The sequence below is a fragment of the Hippopotamus amphibius genome, chromosome X, assembly GCF_030028045.1.
Source record: "Hippopotamus amphibius kiboko isolate mHipAmp2 chromosome X, mHipAmp2.hap2, whole genome shotgun sequence".
NCBI classification, from domain to species: Eukaryota; Metazoa; Chordata; class Mammalia; order Artiodactyla; family Hippopotamidae; genus Hippopotamus; species Hippopotamus amphibius.
Genome location: NC_080203.1, coordinates 5,639,194 through 5,655,184, shown reverse-complemented (window position 1 = coordinate 5,655,184; position 15,991 = coordinate 5,639,194). Strand labels below are relative to the sequence as shown.

At 38.6% G+C, this 15,991-nt stretch overlaps 1 protein-coding gene across 4 annotated transcripts in view; it reads right to left on the bottom strand.

The window, feature by feature from the left end:
* The window catches only part of CD99L2 (CD99 molecule like 2), a 103,678-nt gene that overhangs the window by 45,069 nt on the left and 42,618 nt on the right, over positions 1–15,991 (bottom strand). For all 4 annotated transcript variants that reach the window (XM_057717504.1, XM_057717503.1, XM_057717501.1 and 1 more), the window contains exon 2: positions 4,659–4,706. In XM_057717504.1, the coding sequence (XP_057573487.1) occupies positions 4,659–4,706 (48 nt within the window). The remainder of the gene's footprint in view (positions 1–4,658; positions 4,707–15,991) is intronic.

The following is a 15,991-nucleotide window of genomic DNA, read 5'->3' as shown; positions in this document are numbered from 1 at the left end:
CTGAACGTAGATGTGAAGGGTTTATTTAGGGGACTCTTATTTCTGTTCTACCTTTATGCTGTGCCACACCGTCTGGGTCACGACAGCTTTGGGGAGCTCTGCCCTACGTCTCAGTTTCCAGATGAGCCTGGTTTCTCTGAAGATCTGCAGATGTCAGTTCAAGAGCGTGCACTCCTTACATTTCTAGGGAACCCGATGCTCTGTCAGAGCCTGAGCCTGCGCTGACGCAGAGTGTGACCTTGGATTTGTGTACTTTTTAAGATACCATTAACTACAGATTTTCTTGTCTTGAGCCTATAAATGGGATTTATTATTACCTATAATTGACATGAGCAAAGTCTAGCTGCTTATCAAGGAATTAGAATAGTAGGTCAACATCATCAAAGCAGTGAGCTCCTAAAGCAAAGGCATCTGTTTCCATGAAGCCTTGCTCAAAATGAGAAGCGTAGAAAGGATTGTCTGATGCAAATGCTGCCAGCAACACTGCACACCTGCAACCAAACAGTCAAAAAGCTGAGCAGCTTCCCCGGGTATGGCTTAACGACGGTGCCGTGCATTCCGAGGAAACTGGGGCACTCATAAGAAGTTTGATTCAGCAAGTCAGAAGTGGGTCCCCCTGTGAGATGACTGCACACAGAGAGAAAAAGGGAGAGGTGGAGGGAAGTGGGGAGTGAGAGCAGGGGAGAGGGAGGGAGAGAGGGAGGGGCAAAATTTTGAAAGCAACATGGTGAACCTTGAAAATGTTATGCTAAGTGAAAGCAGCCACACGTAAGTCCACATATTATATGACTCCACTGACATGTCCCAGGACAGGGAAATCCAGAGAGACAGAAAGGAGATCAGTGGTTTCTGGGGGCTGTGGGGGAGGCGGAGAATCAGGGGATCAGAGGGTAACGAGTGAAGGGTACAGTGTTTCTTTTAAGGTGACAGAAATGTTCTAAAACTGGTTATAGTGATGGTTGCACAACCAACCATGTGAATACACTAAAAACCACTGAATTGTATGTGCTAAATAGGTGAGTTGTATGGTATGGGAAGTATCTCTAAATAAAGCTTTTCAAAAAATATTCCAGGAGCTTCCCCTTGTACTTAGAATAAAGTGGTCACCATGCCCGATAACACCCTGTATGATGAAGCCCCTGCCAACTTCTCCTTTTCTCTAACGTTCTTCACAGTCTAGCCACACAGGCCACCTTCCCGGCCTCAGAGTCAACCTGATTCTTTTCTGCCTCAGGGCTCTTACACCTGATCTCTTGGCCTTGAAGGCTCTTTCCCAGCTCTTGCATGTCATCTTCCCTCAGAGAGGCCTCTTACTGCTTGATCTAAAGTAGCCAACCCTTTTTGGACCCTCCTTGCCCTATCACCCTACTGTATCTGCTCCAAAGTACTCCATAATATCTGAAATTATTTTATGTACTGTCTATGTGCTTCTGGAGAGAACAGCTCTGTGACGGCAATGACCTAGTCCATGTGGTATGCTCAGCATCTGAAGAAGGGCCTGGCAACAAGAAAGCACTCAATAAACATGGCAGAATGGATGAATGACTGTCATGTACGAATACCCTGACCGAGGTGTCAGGGACTCTTTCAGTAAGAAACATACCACGTACAAAGGAGAATGTTCTCCAATCAGAAAAACAACTGAGCCAAGGAGAGATGGACGGGCCTATCTCTTTGAAACCGCAGTTGCACGAAATGCAACCTAAAATAGAAAAAAAGGATGGCAGAGTGATGTGGTCATGAAGGATGTCATTCAACCAAAGACGCCATGTGCTGGTGGTCCCGTGGGTCCCAGGCACAGTGGCTGATGGGCGCTGATGAAGATTGGATGGGCTGGCGCGTAAGGGACAAAGGGATATAAATATTTAAAAGTCCTCCATCAGGAAATTAACAAATTTACTAACTGGGGGGTCTGTTTATACTTAACTGTGTTTGTTTTGTTGTTTGGTCATGTTTGGTTTTGGAGATGTTAAATGATTTCATTAAAACCATCACTGCTAATAAATTAAGTATATTTATTTTCCTGTGAATCTAAAAGGCCACCTGCATGTATAGGACTGTGGACTTGATCAGGAAAGACCTGAGAATGCTCAAGGCTCTCACCTCACACCATACACAAACCTATATATCTCTTAGAAGTTCATTTTCAGATATATGATCCATTTTGAGTTAATCTTTGTATAAGATGTGAGGCAGGGCCCAAATTCATTTTTTTGCACATGGATATCCAATTGTCCCAGCACCATTTGCTGAAGAGACCATTCTTTCCCCACTGAATAGTCTGGGCACCTTGGTCAAAAGTCAACTGGCCATAGATATAATGATTCATTTTTAGACTCTCGATTCTACTCCATTGAGCTCTATGTCTGTCTTTATGCTGAATACCACACTATCTTGACTACTGCAGGTTTGTAGTAAGTTCTGAAATTTGCAAGTGTGAGTCCTCCAACTTTTTCTTTTTCAAGATTGTTTTGACTATTCTGGGTCCCTTGCATTTCCATATAAATGTTAGGATCAGCTTGTCTATTTCTGCAAAAATTCTGTCTGGAGGTTTGACAGGAATTATGTTGAATTTGTTGATCAACTCACGTAGGTGTGCATTCCTCATGTGTGCTTGACTCCTACACCAGAGACCCAGCCGCAGGAACGCCTTCCAATGAAATCAGTCAAAGAGCAATACCAGCTGACGCTGAGCACACGCCTTGTGCAGAGTCCTCTGCTGAACGCTTCACAGGAGCCCTCTCTTCTAACCCTTACAATTATTATTCATTTATTATTATTAGCCTCATGCAACAGGGGAGCAAACAGGTGCAAAGAAATCAGATAACTCACCCAAGGTAACAGTTAATAATTGGCAGAGGCAGAGTTCGGACACATGCAGTCGAACTCCCAAGCCCCCGCCTTTCTCAATCCTGAATATACAAAGAAACTTCTCAAACTCATTTAAAAAAAAAAAGACAAGCAACCTGGCAGAAAAATGGGGAAAGGATACGAACAGACAATTCACCAAAAAGGAAAATGCAAATGGCCAAAAAATATGATTTTTTTGTCCATCATACTGGTAAAATGTTTTTGATTGGTAAGATGTGGCAATGCTGTGGGTCTGGGGAAAAAGGTATTCTTCTAACAAGGATCAGGGCAGTAGAAGATGGCACGTTCATTTTGGAAACGATCTGTCAGAATCTATCAAAATATAAAACACATACACCCTTTGGCCTGGTAGTTTCATTATACTTGGGCACAAAGGAAACAGACAAGAATGTTCACTGAAGTCCCATTTGTAACTGTGCAAAACAGAAACAAAGCACATGTCTGCCAATAAGAAGTGCCATCACTGGCCATGGCCAAAGCCACACAGCTGGAACTCCAGCTCCATGAAGCACGTGTTTGTGTATGAGATATCGGTATAAAAATACAGATATATACATAATGTAGTATGTTGAATGGTGGCCCCCAAAATATATAGCCAAGTCCTAATCTCCAGAACTTATGAATGTGACCTTATTTGGAAAAACGGTATTTGCAGATGTAATTAAGTAAAGATCTTGAGATGAGATCACTCAAGATTATCCAGGTGGGTTCTAAATCCAACAAAAAGTGTCCTTATAAGAGACTGAAGAGGAGGATACACACACAAAGGAGAAGGTCAAGTGAAGAGGGAGGCAGAGATTGGAGCAATGTGGCTGCAAGCCAAGGATCACCTGGGGCCACCAGAAGCTAGGTTAGGCAAGGAAACATTCTTGCCTCAGAGCCTTCAAGTAGGAGTATGGTTCTGTCGACATCTCGATTTTGGATTTCTTGCCTCTGGAATCATGAGTGAATAAACTTCTGTGCTTTTAAGCCACCCAGTCTGTGGTTCTTTCCTACAGCAAGCAGCCTGTAACAAAGGAAACTAACACAGATAGCTGTATTCACTCAGGTCTCCAATACATATTAAAATTTTTAAAGGTTATGAAATATATATAACTGGAATGAAAAAAGCCCTACACATGTTATGTGAAACAAAAACCACTAAACAATCTATGTGTACAGATGTTCATAACAGCAGAGAAAACCAGTTGAGACCAGCATATCCCAAACCAACTTAGGCAGTTCCCTCTTAGGATGAGAGTGGGTGTTGTGGGATGGGAGTGGTTTGTTGTAGGATGGGAAGGGATCAAGGAAAATAGCTTTATTTTCTAAGCATTCATGCATTTTCCTTAAATAGTGATTTAAATTTTCTCTCAAAAAAATGTAAAAAACTGATGACAAAGCTTAGCATTTGAGAGATTACGTGTAGACACCATTTTAAGAACAGCTGTTATAAAAAGATCTAAAAGGAGAAACAAATCCCTCATTCACTTTGAAGTGTCTTTTTCTGAGCTAGAAAAAGATAGTCCTTGGAGGCCACAGCTGGGGTGCCACATCAGTAAAGGCTACGACTTGAGTCAGAGAAAATCTTCTATCAGTTCTTACACATTTTTTGTACTCTTCACAAAGGAAACAAAAGCATTTTAAATATTTAGATTTTCTTTTAAATAATACAATTTATGATAACCATGTTATATCTGATCAAGCAGAATACAGGCCACCTATTGTTTTCCCTGAATGTGTATTCTGAATGGGTAGTGCATATTAAGCACTGTTATTGGTTTTTAATAGTTCGATTGACTACTCACGCTTTACTGAGGAAGTTTCTTTCACGGTAAAATCAAAGTCCCCGGATCCTAAAAATTAAAAAAATAATAAGATTTTAAAATTTAACTCTCTTTGCAAGAAACAAAATAATATTGAAATACTCCTGTAATGGTCACTTCCCTTTAGACAGTGTCATGAAGATAATGCCACAAAAGGAAATCAGTTGAAATCACCCAAAGATATATTGAACTGATATCTCTCGACAAGCAACCTATTGCTACCAAAACAACAACAACAAAACAAAACAAACAAAAAAACCAGTCTTCAGTCCACTTGAAGGCTGAAGGCTCAACTGTATGAAACATGAAGTACAATCTTATCTTAAAAAACTTCTTTATAGTATGACTTTTGCAACAGGGAATATCAGAGCCCAAAGCTCCACTGATAATGGGCAAGTTCTTTCACCCCATCCCAGCTCTCACACAAAGACTGCTCTGCATTTTGGCAACCCAGGGCATCTTTCCCCCATCCCAGCAACTACACCTAGACTAGTGTCTCTGACTAATTACACAAAACTAAAAAGGCGCTGGGGAAGAGTTTTTCACAAGAGAATTTTTCCTCAGAAGTGGACCCATCTGCCCAACCCTGATTGCTATTGAGCTTGACAGCTTTCACTCCCTCTAGATGGGCATGCAGTTTCCCATGGGGGTATATACATTAACTCTCAAGCAAACCACTATGCATGTATAATGAAAGTGAACAAATAAGTAAATGGGCAGTGGATTATAGAAGCCAGGTTTCTCACTGCTGGAAAGGGAGGTTACAGATAATAAGAGAAGGCTAGAAAGATCCATGTGATAGTGGATTAGAGTTGGAGATAGTATGAATCATGTTTAGCTTAATATATATACAGATGGTTACATATAGAAATATTCATATACATGTGTATATACATGGGTTGGTGTGCAGATATATATTACCTTGCTCTGACAGGTGAAAAGGCCTAGAAATAACAACACCCCAATAGCAATGAACACACCTAGCACGCAGATCTTGGTTTCTAAATACCATTCTCCAATAAAAGGAACCAGAGCTCCTTGGAAAAATGGCTGAATCTAGAATTGGGGCATGAAATGTCTAGAAGAGATTGGAACATCTTACAGTGCTAGGAAGTACTTTAAAAAATATTTAGAGGACTGGGGCGGGGAGGGTTGGGGGGGACTCGAGGGGGGGAGTCAAGGAAGGGAGGGAATACGGGGATATGTGTATAAAAACAGTTGATTGAACTTGGTGTACCCCCAAAAAAATAATAAATAAATAAATAAAATTTAAAAAAAATATATTGATATTGGTTGGTAAACATCAAACGGCCACAGGACTGGACTGAAAGAGTTCTCACTGGCTAAAGCTGGAACAATTTTAAGCAGAAAAATAAAGTGGTATTGGATTATGACCCTAAGTATAAAATAAATTTCCACGAGTCCATGCTGATATAAATAATTGAACAAAAACATAAAAAGGAGAGTACAGAAGAATTCAAATTAATTTATGTAGATATTTCTCCTCTTCAAGTGTTGACTTCCTTCCAAGATTACAGTATGAGAAGGTGGCGGGAAGAGCAAGTAACTTTACAGTGGAGAAACCTGACAAATACTACATCTGCCAGGCGATCAAGGTTAACTTTAACAGTGATAAGTCATATTGATACTATATTCCCTTGATATGATGTGATGAGAAGGGCACTATACCTGTGTGGTCTTCCTCTCAAGGAAGTGTAACTCTATAACCCCAGTGTAATCATGAGGAAAACATCAGAGAAATTCCAATTGAGGGGCATTCCACAAAACACCTGACTAATACTCCTCAAAACTGTCAAGGTTGTCAAAAACAAAGTCTGAGAAACTGGCACAGCCTGAAGAGCCTAAGGAGATGAAATGATGGAAAGTCACGTGGTACCCTTGAATGGCTCCTAGAACAAAAAAAGGACTTTAAGTAAAAAGTAAGAAAATCTGAATAGAGTATGGATTTTAGTTAATAATAGTATATCAGTGTTGGTTCATTAATCGTGACAAATGTACCATGATAATATAAAATGCTAATAACAAGGGAAATTAGATGAAAAGCACATGAGAACTCTTTGTATTAGCTTTGCATTGTAAATCTAAAACTGTTCTTAAAAAGTTTAACACCAACAATTAAAATTCAATTCAACAAAAGTCACCAAATGGAAAAAGGAAACAAAAACATGTTAAATAGAAAACATGGACCTTAACATAAGAATGTGTACAATCATATCAGTTAAAAGTAAGTGTAAATAGAGTAAATCTCTTATCAAAAGATAAATGGGATAAAAAAATTACTATATGCTGTTGACAAAATATACACCTAAAAACAAACATACATATATATGTGTGTGTGTGTATATATATATACACACACACACATATATATACACACACATATATGTATACATAAAATATAGAAATATATCAAGTAAATGCTAACAGGAAAGAAACAATATTAATATGACAAGATAAAATTTAAGACCTAAACCTCTAAACAGGAAAAGAGCAATATTTTATAGGGATAAAGCAGATACTCCACCAATAAAATAAAACTCATACACTTAATAACCTAGCTTCTAAAATTCTAAAGTAGACTTCTGCTTCTTGCTATATTGAAATATCAAAAATTGGTATCAGATTAGCTTTCACATCATGAACAACCATAAAATAGACAAAACATGAGACAACAGCTTTCAGCGTTGAACAACACTGAGAGACTGTAGTCCCTGAGATCAGGAAAACCATGACAGCTAAATCCAACAGGTGTTCCTGGATTGGATCCTGAACCTATAAAGATCATCATTGGGACAATCAGTAAAATTTGAATGAGGTCTGTGGACCAGATGGTAACACTGGATCGTTGTCAATTTCCTGATCTTGATGGACATACTGGAGGAGTGTGTCCTTGTTTTTAGAAATGCACACTGAAGTATCAAGAGATAATGGGCATCGTATTTGGGACTGATTCTGAAATGATTCAGAAGAAAAGTATTTGGAGATACACCAGAGCAAATGTGATAAAACTGGGATACCTAGGTGAATAGTAAATAGGAATTCCTTGTATTAGATATTATTGGAACAACTGGTGAAACTTGAGCAGAGTCTGAGGATTAGGTAGTATTAATGAATCAATGTTAATTTTCTGATTCAGATGGTTACACTAATGATATACAAAAGGAAGTTTGCGGGAAATGCACTCTAAAGTATGTTGTGGGAAGAGGGATGATAGGGCATGGTAACATATTCTTAACTTATTAGGGGGTAAAAAGAAGTTCCTTGTACTGTACTTGCAAGTTTCCTGCAAGTTTGTAATTGTTTAAATATTTAAAGAATTAAAATAATTTAAATACACATATTTCTCAATCCAACAATTGTACTTCTAGGTACGTGTTACAGAAAAGTACTTGTACATGTGCCCAAAGAGGTATGTACAGGATGTTCATAGCAGTTACTGCTTACAATAGCATAAAGAAATGGAAACAGACCAAGTGTTCATCAAAGAAGTATAGTTGAATTAAACATGGTTCTTCAATACAATGAAATGTTCTGTAGCTGTTTAAAAGAATGGGATACTCTCAGTAAACCAGGACTAGAAGGGAATTTCCTCAACTCGATAAAGAACATCTACAAAAAACCTACAGCTAACATGATACTTAAGGGTGAGAAACCAAAGCTTTAGAAGGTGAGGATCAAGGCAAAGATGTCCCCTCTCACCACTGCTTTTCAACGTCATACTGGCTTGTCCCAGCTACTTCAATAAGAAAAGGGAAAAAGGTATAAAGATTAGGAAGGGAGAAATAAAACTGTCTTTGTTTGCAGAGGACATGATCATCCAAAATAATCCACCCCCCAAAAAAAAACCCAAAACAAAAAACTCGTGGAACTAATAAGTAACTACAGCAAGGGTGCAGGATATAAGGTTAAAACAAAAGTCAATCAATTTACTGTGTACCAGCAATGAACACATGGAATTTGAAATAAAAAATACAACACCATTTACATTAGCAGCCCCCCCCAAATAAATGCCTGATATAAATCTAACAAAATTTGCACAAGATCTGTAAAAAAATTATAAAACTCTGATGAAAGAAATCAAAAGATAACTAAATAAATGGAGAGATATTCCATGGATAGGAAGACTCAATACTGTCAAGATTTCAGTTCTTCCCAATTTGGTTTATAGATTCAGTGCAATCACAATCAAAATGTCAGCAAAAGATCTTGTGATTGATAAGATCAAATTTACATGGAAAGGAAAAAAAACAGAATAGTCAATACAATATTGAATGAAAAGAACAAAGTTGGAGGACTGACAACTACACAACCTGAAGACTTACTATAAAGTTAGAGTAATCAAGAGAGTGTGGTATTAGCAAGAGACAAACAGATCAATGGAACAGAACACAGAGCCCAGAAATAGACCAACATAGTCAACTGATCTTTGACAAAGGATAAAAGGCAATACAATGGAGAAAAGATAGTCTTTTCAACAAATGGTGCTAGAAAAACTCGACAACCATGTGGGGAAAAAAATCTAGACACAGACCTTACACCCTTCACAAACATTAACTCAAAATGGATCACAGTACATTGTCTTTTTGTTGACAGTTTCATTTGCTGTGCAAAAGCTTTTAGTTGAATTAGGTTCCATTTGTTTATTTTTGCTTTTATTTCCTTTACTTTAGTAGATGGATCCAAAAAAATATTCCTAAGATTTATGTCAAAGAGTGTTCTGCCTATGTTTTCCTCTAGGAGTTTTATAGTACCCAGTCTTACATTTAGGTGTTTAATCCATTTTGAGTTTATTTTTGTATATAGTGTTAAAGAATGTTCTAATTTCATTCTTTTACATGTAGATGTCCAGTTTTCCCAGCACCACTTATTGAAGAGACTGTCTTTTCTCCATTGTATATTTATGTTTCCTTTGTCATAGATTACTTGACCATAAATGTGTGAGTTTACTTCTGGGCTCTCTAATCTGTTCCATTGATCTATGTGTCTGTTTTTGTGCCAGCACCATGCTGTTTTGATGACTGTAGCTTTGTAGTATAGTCTGAAGTCAGGAAGCCTGATTCCTCCAGCTCTGTTCTTCTTTCTCAAGATTGTTTTGGCTACTCAGGGTCTTTTGTGTTTCCATACAAATTTTAAAATTATTTGTTCTAGTTCTGTGAAAAATGCCATTGGTATTTTGATAGGGATTGCACTGAATTGGTAGATTGCCTTAGGTAGTATGGTCATTTTAATAATATTGTTAAACAGAATACTGACACCCAGAACATGGTGTATCTTTCCATCTCTTTCTGTCATCTTCAATTTCTTGCATCAGTGTCAAAATGGATCACAGCCCTAACTATAAAACACAAAATGATAAAACTCCTAGAAGATTAATATAGCAGAAAATCTAGATGACTTGGGTTTGGCAATGACTTGTTAGATACAACCAAAGGCATGATCCATAAAAGAAAAGCCTGATAAGTTGGATTTCATTTGAATTAAAAAAATTCTTCTCTGCAAAAGATACTGTCAAAAAATGAAAAGACAAGCCACAGACCAGGAGAAAATATTTGTCAAAGGCACAGCTAGTAAAGGACTGTTATCCAAAATACACAAAGAACATTTAAAACTTAATAAGAAAACAAAGAACCCCATTAAAAATGGGCCGCATCCCAGTGGTCCCTGGTGACTAGTCTTCTGCAGACCTGGGATCCAGGCCCACTCACGTGGACCTTCAGAGACATTTTTGCAGAGAAGATATACAAATGGCCAACAGGTACGTGGAAAGATCCTCAACAACACTAATCATCAGGAAAATGCAAATCAAAAGCACCATGAGTTATCACCTCACATCTGTCAGATTGGCTAGAGTGAGAAAAACATGAGATAAGTTTTAGTGACAATGTGGAGGCAAAGGAATCCTTATGCACTGCTCGTGGGAAATGAATTGGTTCAGCCACTATGCAAAACAGTAGGGAGGGTCTTCAAAAAATGAAAAATAGAATTATGATCCAGCAAATCCCACTTCTGGGTATATAGCCAAAGGAAATGAAATCACTATCGCAAAGAGATATCTGCACCCCACTCCCACCCCCACCATGCTCATTGCAGCATTATTTGCTATAGCCAAAACATGGAAATTACCTGAGTGTCCATTGACGGATGAATGGATAAAGAAAATGTGATATATAAATACACACCACAGAATCTTATTTGCTATTAAAAAGGAGATTCTGCCTTTTCAACAACACAGATATATCTAGAAGGTATTATGCTAAGTGAAATAAGTCAGACAGAGAAAGACAAATACTGTATGATCTCACCCACATGTGGAGTCTAAAAAAGTCAAACTCATAGAAACAGAGTAGAATGGTGGTTGCCAGGGGCTGTAGAGGTGGAAGAAATGTGGAGATATTGGTCAGAAGGTATAAACTTCCAGTTATAAGATGAATAAGTTCTAGGGATCTAACATAGTATGGTGACTATAATGAGCAATTTTCAAGTATATAATACACTGTTGTTAAGAGGGTAGATCTGAAATGTTCTCGCCAGACATGCATAAAAAATGGTAATTATGTGAGGAGGTGTTAACTAATCTTACTGTGGTAATCATTTCACAATATATACATGTATCAAATCATCACATTATCAACTACATATCAATAAAGCTGGGAAAAAAAGAGATAAAGAAAAATAAAGATATGAACCATGTGAGTCAGAGTTGGTTTATGCCTTGTCAGAATTTTTCTAAAGGGACTTCCCAGGTGGCACAGTGGTTAAGAATCTGCCTGCCCATGAGTATACAATGGAAAAAAGACAGCCTCTTCAATAAGTGGTGCTGGGAAAATTGGACAGCAACATGTAAAAGAATGAAATTAGAACACTTCCTAACACCATACACAAAAATCAACTCCAAATGGATTAAAGACCTACATGTAAGGCCAGACACTATCAAACTCCTAGAGGAAAACATAGGCAGAACACTCTTTGACATACATCAAAGCAACATCCTTTTGGACCCACCTCCTAGAATCATGGAAATAAAATCAAGAATAAACGAGTGGGACCTCATGAAACTTAAAAGCTTTTGCACAGCAAAAGAAACCATAAACAAGACTAAAAGGCAACCCTCAGAATGGGAAAAAATAATTGCCTATGAAACAACGGACAAAGGATTAACCTCCAAAATATACAAGCAGCTCATGCAGCTTCATACCAAAAAAGCAAGTAACCCAATCCACAAATGGGCAGAAGACCTAAATAGACATTTCTCCAAAGAAGACATACAGATGGCCAACAAACACATGAAAAGATGCTCAACATCACTCATCATCAGAGAAATGCAAGTCAAAGCCACAATGAGGTATCACCTCACACCAATCAGAATGGCCATCATCACAAAGTCTGGAAACAACAAATGTTGGAGAGGGTGTGGAGAAAAGGGAACTCTCCTGCACTGTTGGTGGGACTGTAAGTGGGTACAGCCACTATGGAAAACAATTTGGAGGTTCCTTCAAAAACTACAAATAGAACTACCATATGATCCAGTCATCCCACTCCTGGGCATATACCCAAAGAAAACCATTATCCCAAAAGAAACTTGTACCATAATGTTTATTGCAGCACTCTTTACAATAGCCAGGACATGGAAGCAACCTAAATGCCCATCAACAAATGAATGGATACAGAAGATGTGGCATATATATACAATGGAATATTACTCAGCTATAAAAAGGGATGAGATGGAGCTATATGTAATGAGGTGGATAGAACTACAATCTGTCATACATAGTGAAGTAAGTCAGAAAGAGAAGGACAAATATTGTATGCTAACTCACATATACGGAATCTAAAAATGGTACTGATGAACTCAGTGACAAGAACAAGGAAGCAGATACAGAGAATGGACTGGAGAACTCGAGGTATGGGAGGGGGCGGGGGGTGAAGGGGAAACTGAGAAGAAGCGAGAGAGTAGCACAGACATATATATACTACCAACTGTAAAATAGTCAGTGGGAAGTTGTTGTATAACAAAGGGAGTCCAACTCGAGGATGGAAGATGCCTTAGAGGACTGGGGCAGGGAGGGTGGGGGGGACTCGAGGGGGGGGGCGTCAAGGAAGGGAGGGAATATGGGGATATGTGTATAAAAACAGTTGATTGAACCTGGTGTACCCCCAAAAAAATAAAATAAAATAATAATTTAAAAAAAAAAAAAAAAAAAGAATCTGCCTGCCAGTTCAGGGGACGTGTGTTCGATCCCTGGTCCAGGAAGAGCCCACATGCCACAAAGCAACTAAGCCCGTGTGCCACAACTACTGAGCCTGCGCTCTGGAGCCCGTGAGCCACAACTATTGAGCCTCTGTGCTACAACTACTGAAGCCCTCATGCCTAGAGCCCGTGCTCTGCAACAAGAGAAGCCACTGCATTGAGAAACCCACACACTGCAACAAAGAGTAGCCCCAGCTCTGCAACTAGAGAAAGCCCATGTACAGCAACGAAGACCAAACGCAGTCAATAAATAAATAAATGTTTCTAAAACTATACACATAAACAAAAGCTGACCAAGAGAAAAAACAATGGGGATTTCCTAGGTGGCGCAGTGGTTAAGAATCTGGCTGCCAATGCAGGGGACACAGGTTGGAGCCCTGGTCCGGCAAGATCCCACATGCCACAGAGCAACTAAGCCTGTGCGCCACAACTACTGAGCCTGCACTCTAGAGCCTGTGGGCCGCAACTACTGAAGCCTGTGTGCCTAGAGCCCGTGCTCCGCAACAAGAGAGAAGCCACCACAATGAGGAGCCCACGCAATGCAACAAAGTGTAGCCCCCGCTCGCTGCAACTAGAGAAAGCCCGTGCAGCAACGAAGACCCAATGCAGCCAATAAATAAATAAATAAATAAAAATAAACATTTAAAAAAGAAAAAGAAAGAAAAAAAACAATGGGCCAAAGACCTTAACAGATGCATCACCAAAGAAGACAGACAGATGGCAAATGAGCATATGAAAACATGTTACACATCATATGTCATTAGCGAAAATCAAATTAAAACATCAAGATACCACTATACACTTATGAGAATGGCCAAAATCCAGAACGCAGACACCACCAAGCACTGACAAGGATATGGAACAAAAGGAAAGCACATCACTGCTGGGAATGCAAAATGGTACAGTCACACTTTGAAAGACAGTTTGGTGATTTCTAACAAAACATGCATACCATATGATCCAGCAATTTTGCTCCTTCGTGTTTACCCAAAGGAGTTAAAAACTTATGTCCAAACAAAAACTTGCACACTGATGTTTACAATGTCTTCATTCATAATTGCCAAAGCTTGGAAGAAACCAAGATGTCCTTCAGTAAGTGAGTGGATAAATAAACTGTGTTAGATCCAAGACAATAGAATATTACTCAGCGCTAAAAACAAATAAGCAATCAAGCCATAAAAGGACACAGAGGAAACTTCAATGCCCACACTAAGTGAAAGAAGCCGAAAGTAACATTATGATTCCAGCTATCTGACATTCTAGAAAGACACATATGAAGACAGTAAAAGGATCAGTGGTCGCCAGGGGCTGTGTGGGGCAGAATGACTCAGTGGAGCACAGAGGATGTTTAGGGCAGTGAAACTGCTCTGTATGACATGCTGATGGTGGATGCGTGTCATTACACATTTGTCTAAACCCACAGAATGTACAACACTAAGAGTGAACTGTAATGTAAACTATGGACTTTTGGTGATAACAATATTGTCAATATAGGTTAATCATTTGTAAGGAAGGTAGCGTTCTGGTGGGTGGGGTGTTGGTAACGAGGGAGGCTGTGCGTGCGTGGGGGCAGGAGGTATATGAGAAAACTCTGTAGCTTCTGCTCAATATTGCTGTGAACCTAAAACTGACATAAAAAAATTAAGTCTATTTTTAAAAAAAGAATGCCATAAGCCTATATACTGACATGGGAGAAACCTCCAAGATACAGTATTAAATAAATAAAGCAAAGTGCAGAGAAGTATTTTTCCATGAGTGCGTATCTACATTTATAGCTGTAAAAATCTTCTGGAAGGTAGCTTACACACAGTAATTGGTAACAGTGGTTATGTTTAGGGAATGAGAAAAGGGGTGAGGGAGGAGCACTTTACTATTAATTTAAAGCCTTCTCTTTTTTGTTTGTAATCACGTATAAGTATTTATATTATTATTATAAGTAAGTTTTAAAGTTCAGTATCAACCCCTCCAAAATCATGAGCCAATCATCTTACTAGGTCTTTCTTCAAAACTCTATCCCTACTTTTTCACCCAAGAAGTGAGAGAGTAGGGTCTTCCAAATAACATCTTGCACAAGTAATAATGTTTTTAGCCTTAGCCATTCCTCTACTATTTGCTGATATATCCTGCTATGTGTCATTAAGAGTTAAGAGCAATACAATACACATCTTCCCAAAGAAGACATATAGATAGCCAATGGGTACATAAAAAGATGCTCAACATCATTAATCACAGGAAAATGCAGATTAAATCCACGATGAAATCACCTTACACCTGTCAGAATGGCTACCATCAACAAGAATACAAATAAATGTTGGCGAAGATGTGGAGAAGTGGGAACCCTCCAACACTGTTGGTGGGAATGTAAATTGGCGCAGCCACTGTGGAAAACAGGATGGAGGTTTCTAAAAAAATTAAACATAGAACTACCATATGACCCAGCAATTCCACTCCTGGGTATATGTCCCCCCAAAATGAAAACACTAATTCGAAAAGATACATGCATCCCAATGTTCAGAGCAGCATTATTTACAATTGCTAAGATATGGAAGCAACCTATGTGTCCATCAACAGAGGAATGGATAAAGATATGGTATATATATATACACACAATGGACTACTAGTTAGCCATAAAAAAGAATGAAATTTTGTCATCTGCAATAACATGAATGGTCTTGGAGGGCATTATGCTAAGTGAAATAAGTCAGACAGAAAGACAAATACTGTATGATATCAGGTTATATGTGGAATCTAAAAAATACAACAAACTAGTGCGTATAACAAAAAAGAAACAGACTCTCAAATATAGAGAACAAAATCCTGGTTACCAGTGCGGAAAAGAAATGAGAGGGGCCAGACAGGGGTAGGGGATTAAGAGGTACAAACTAGTATCTATAAAATAAATAAGCTACAAGGATATACTGCATAACACAGAATATAGCCAATATTTCATATTACCTATCAATGGACTATAACATTTAAAAATTGTGAATTACTATGTTGTACACCTGAAACTTACATGATGTTGTATATCAACTATACCTCGATA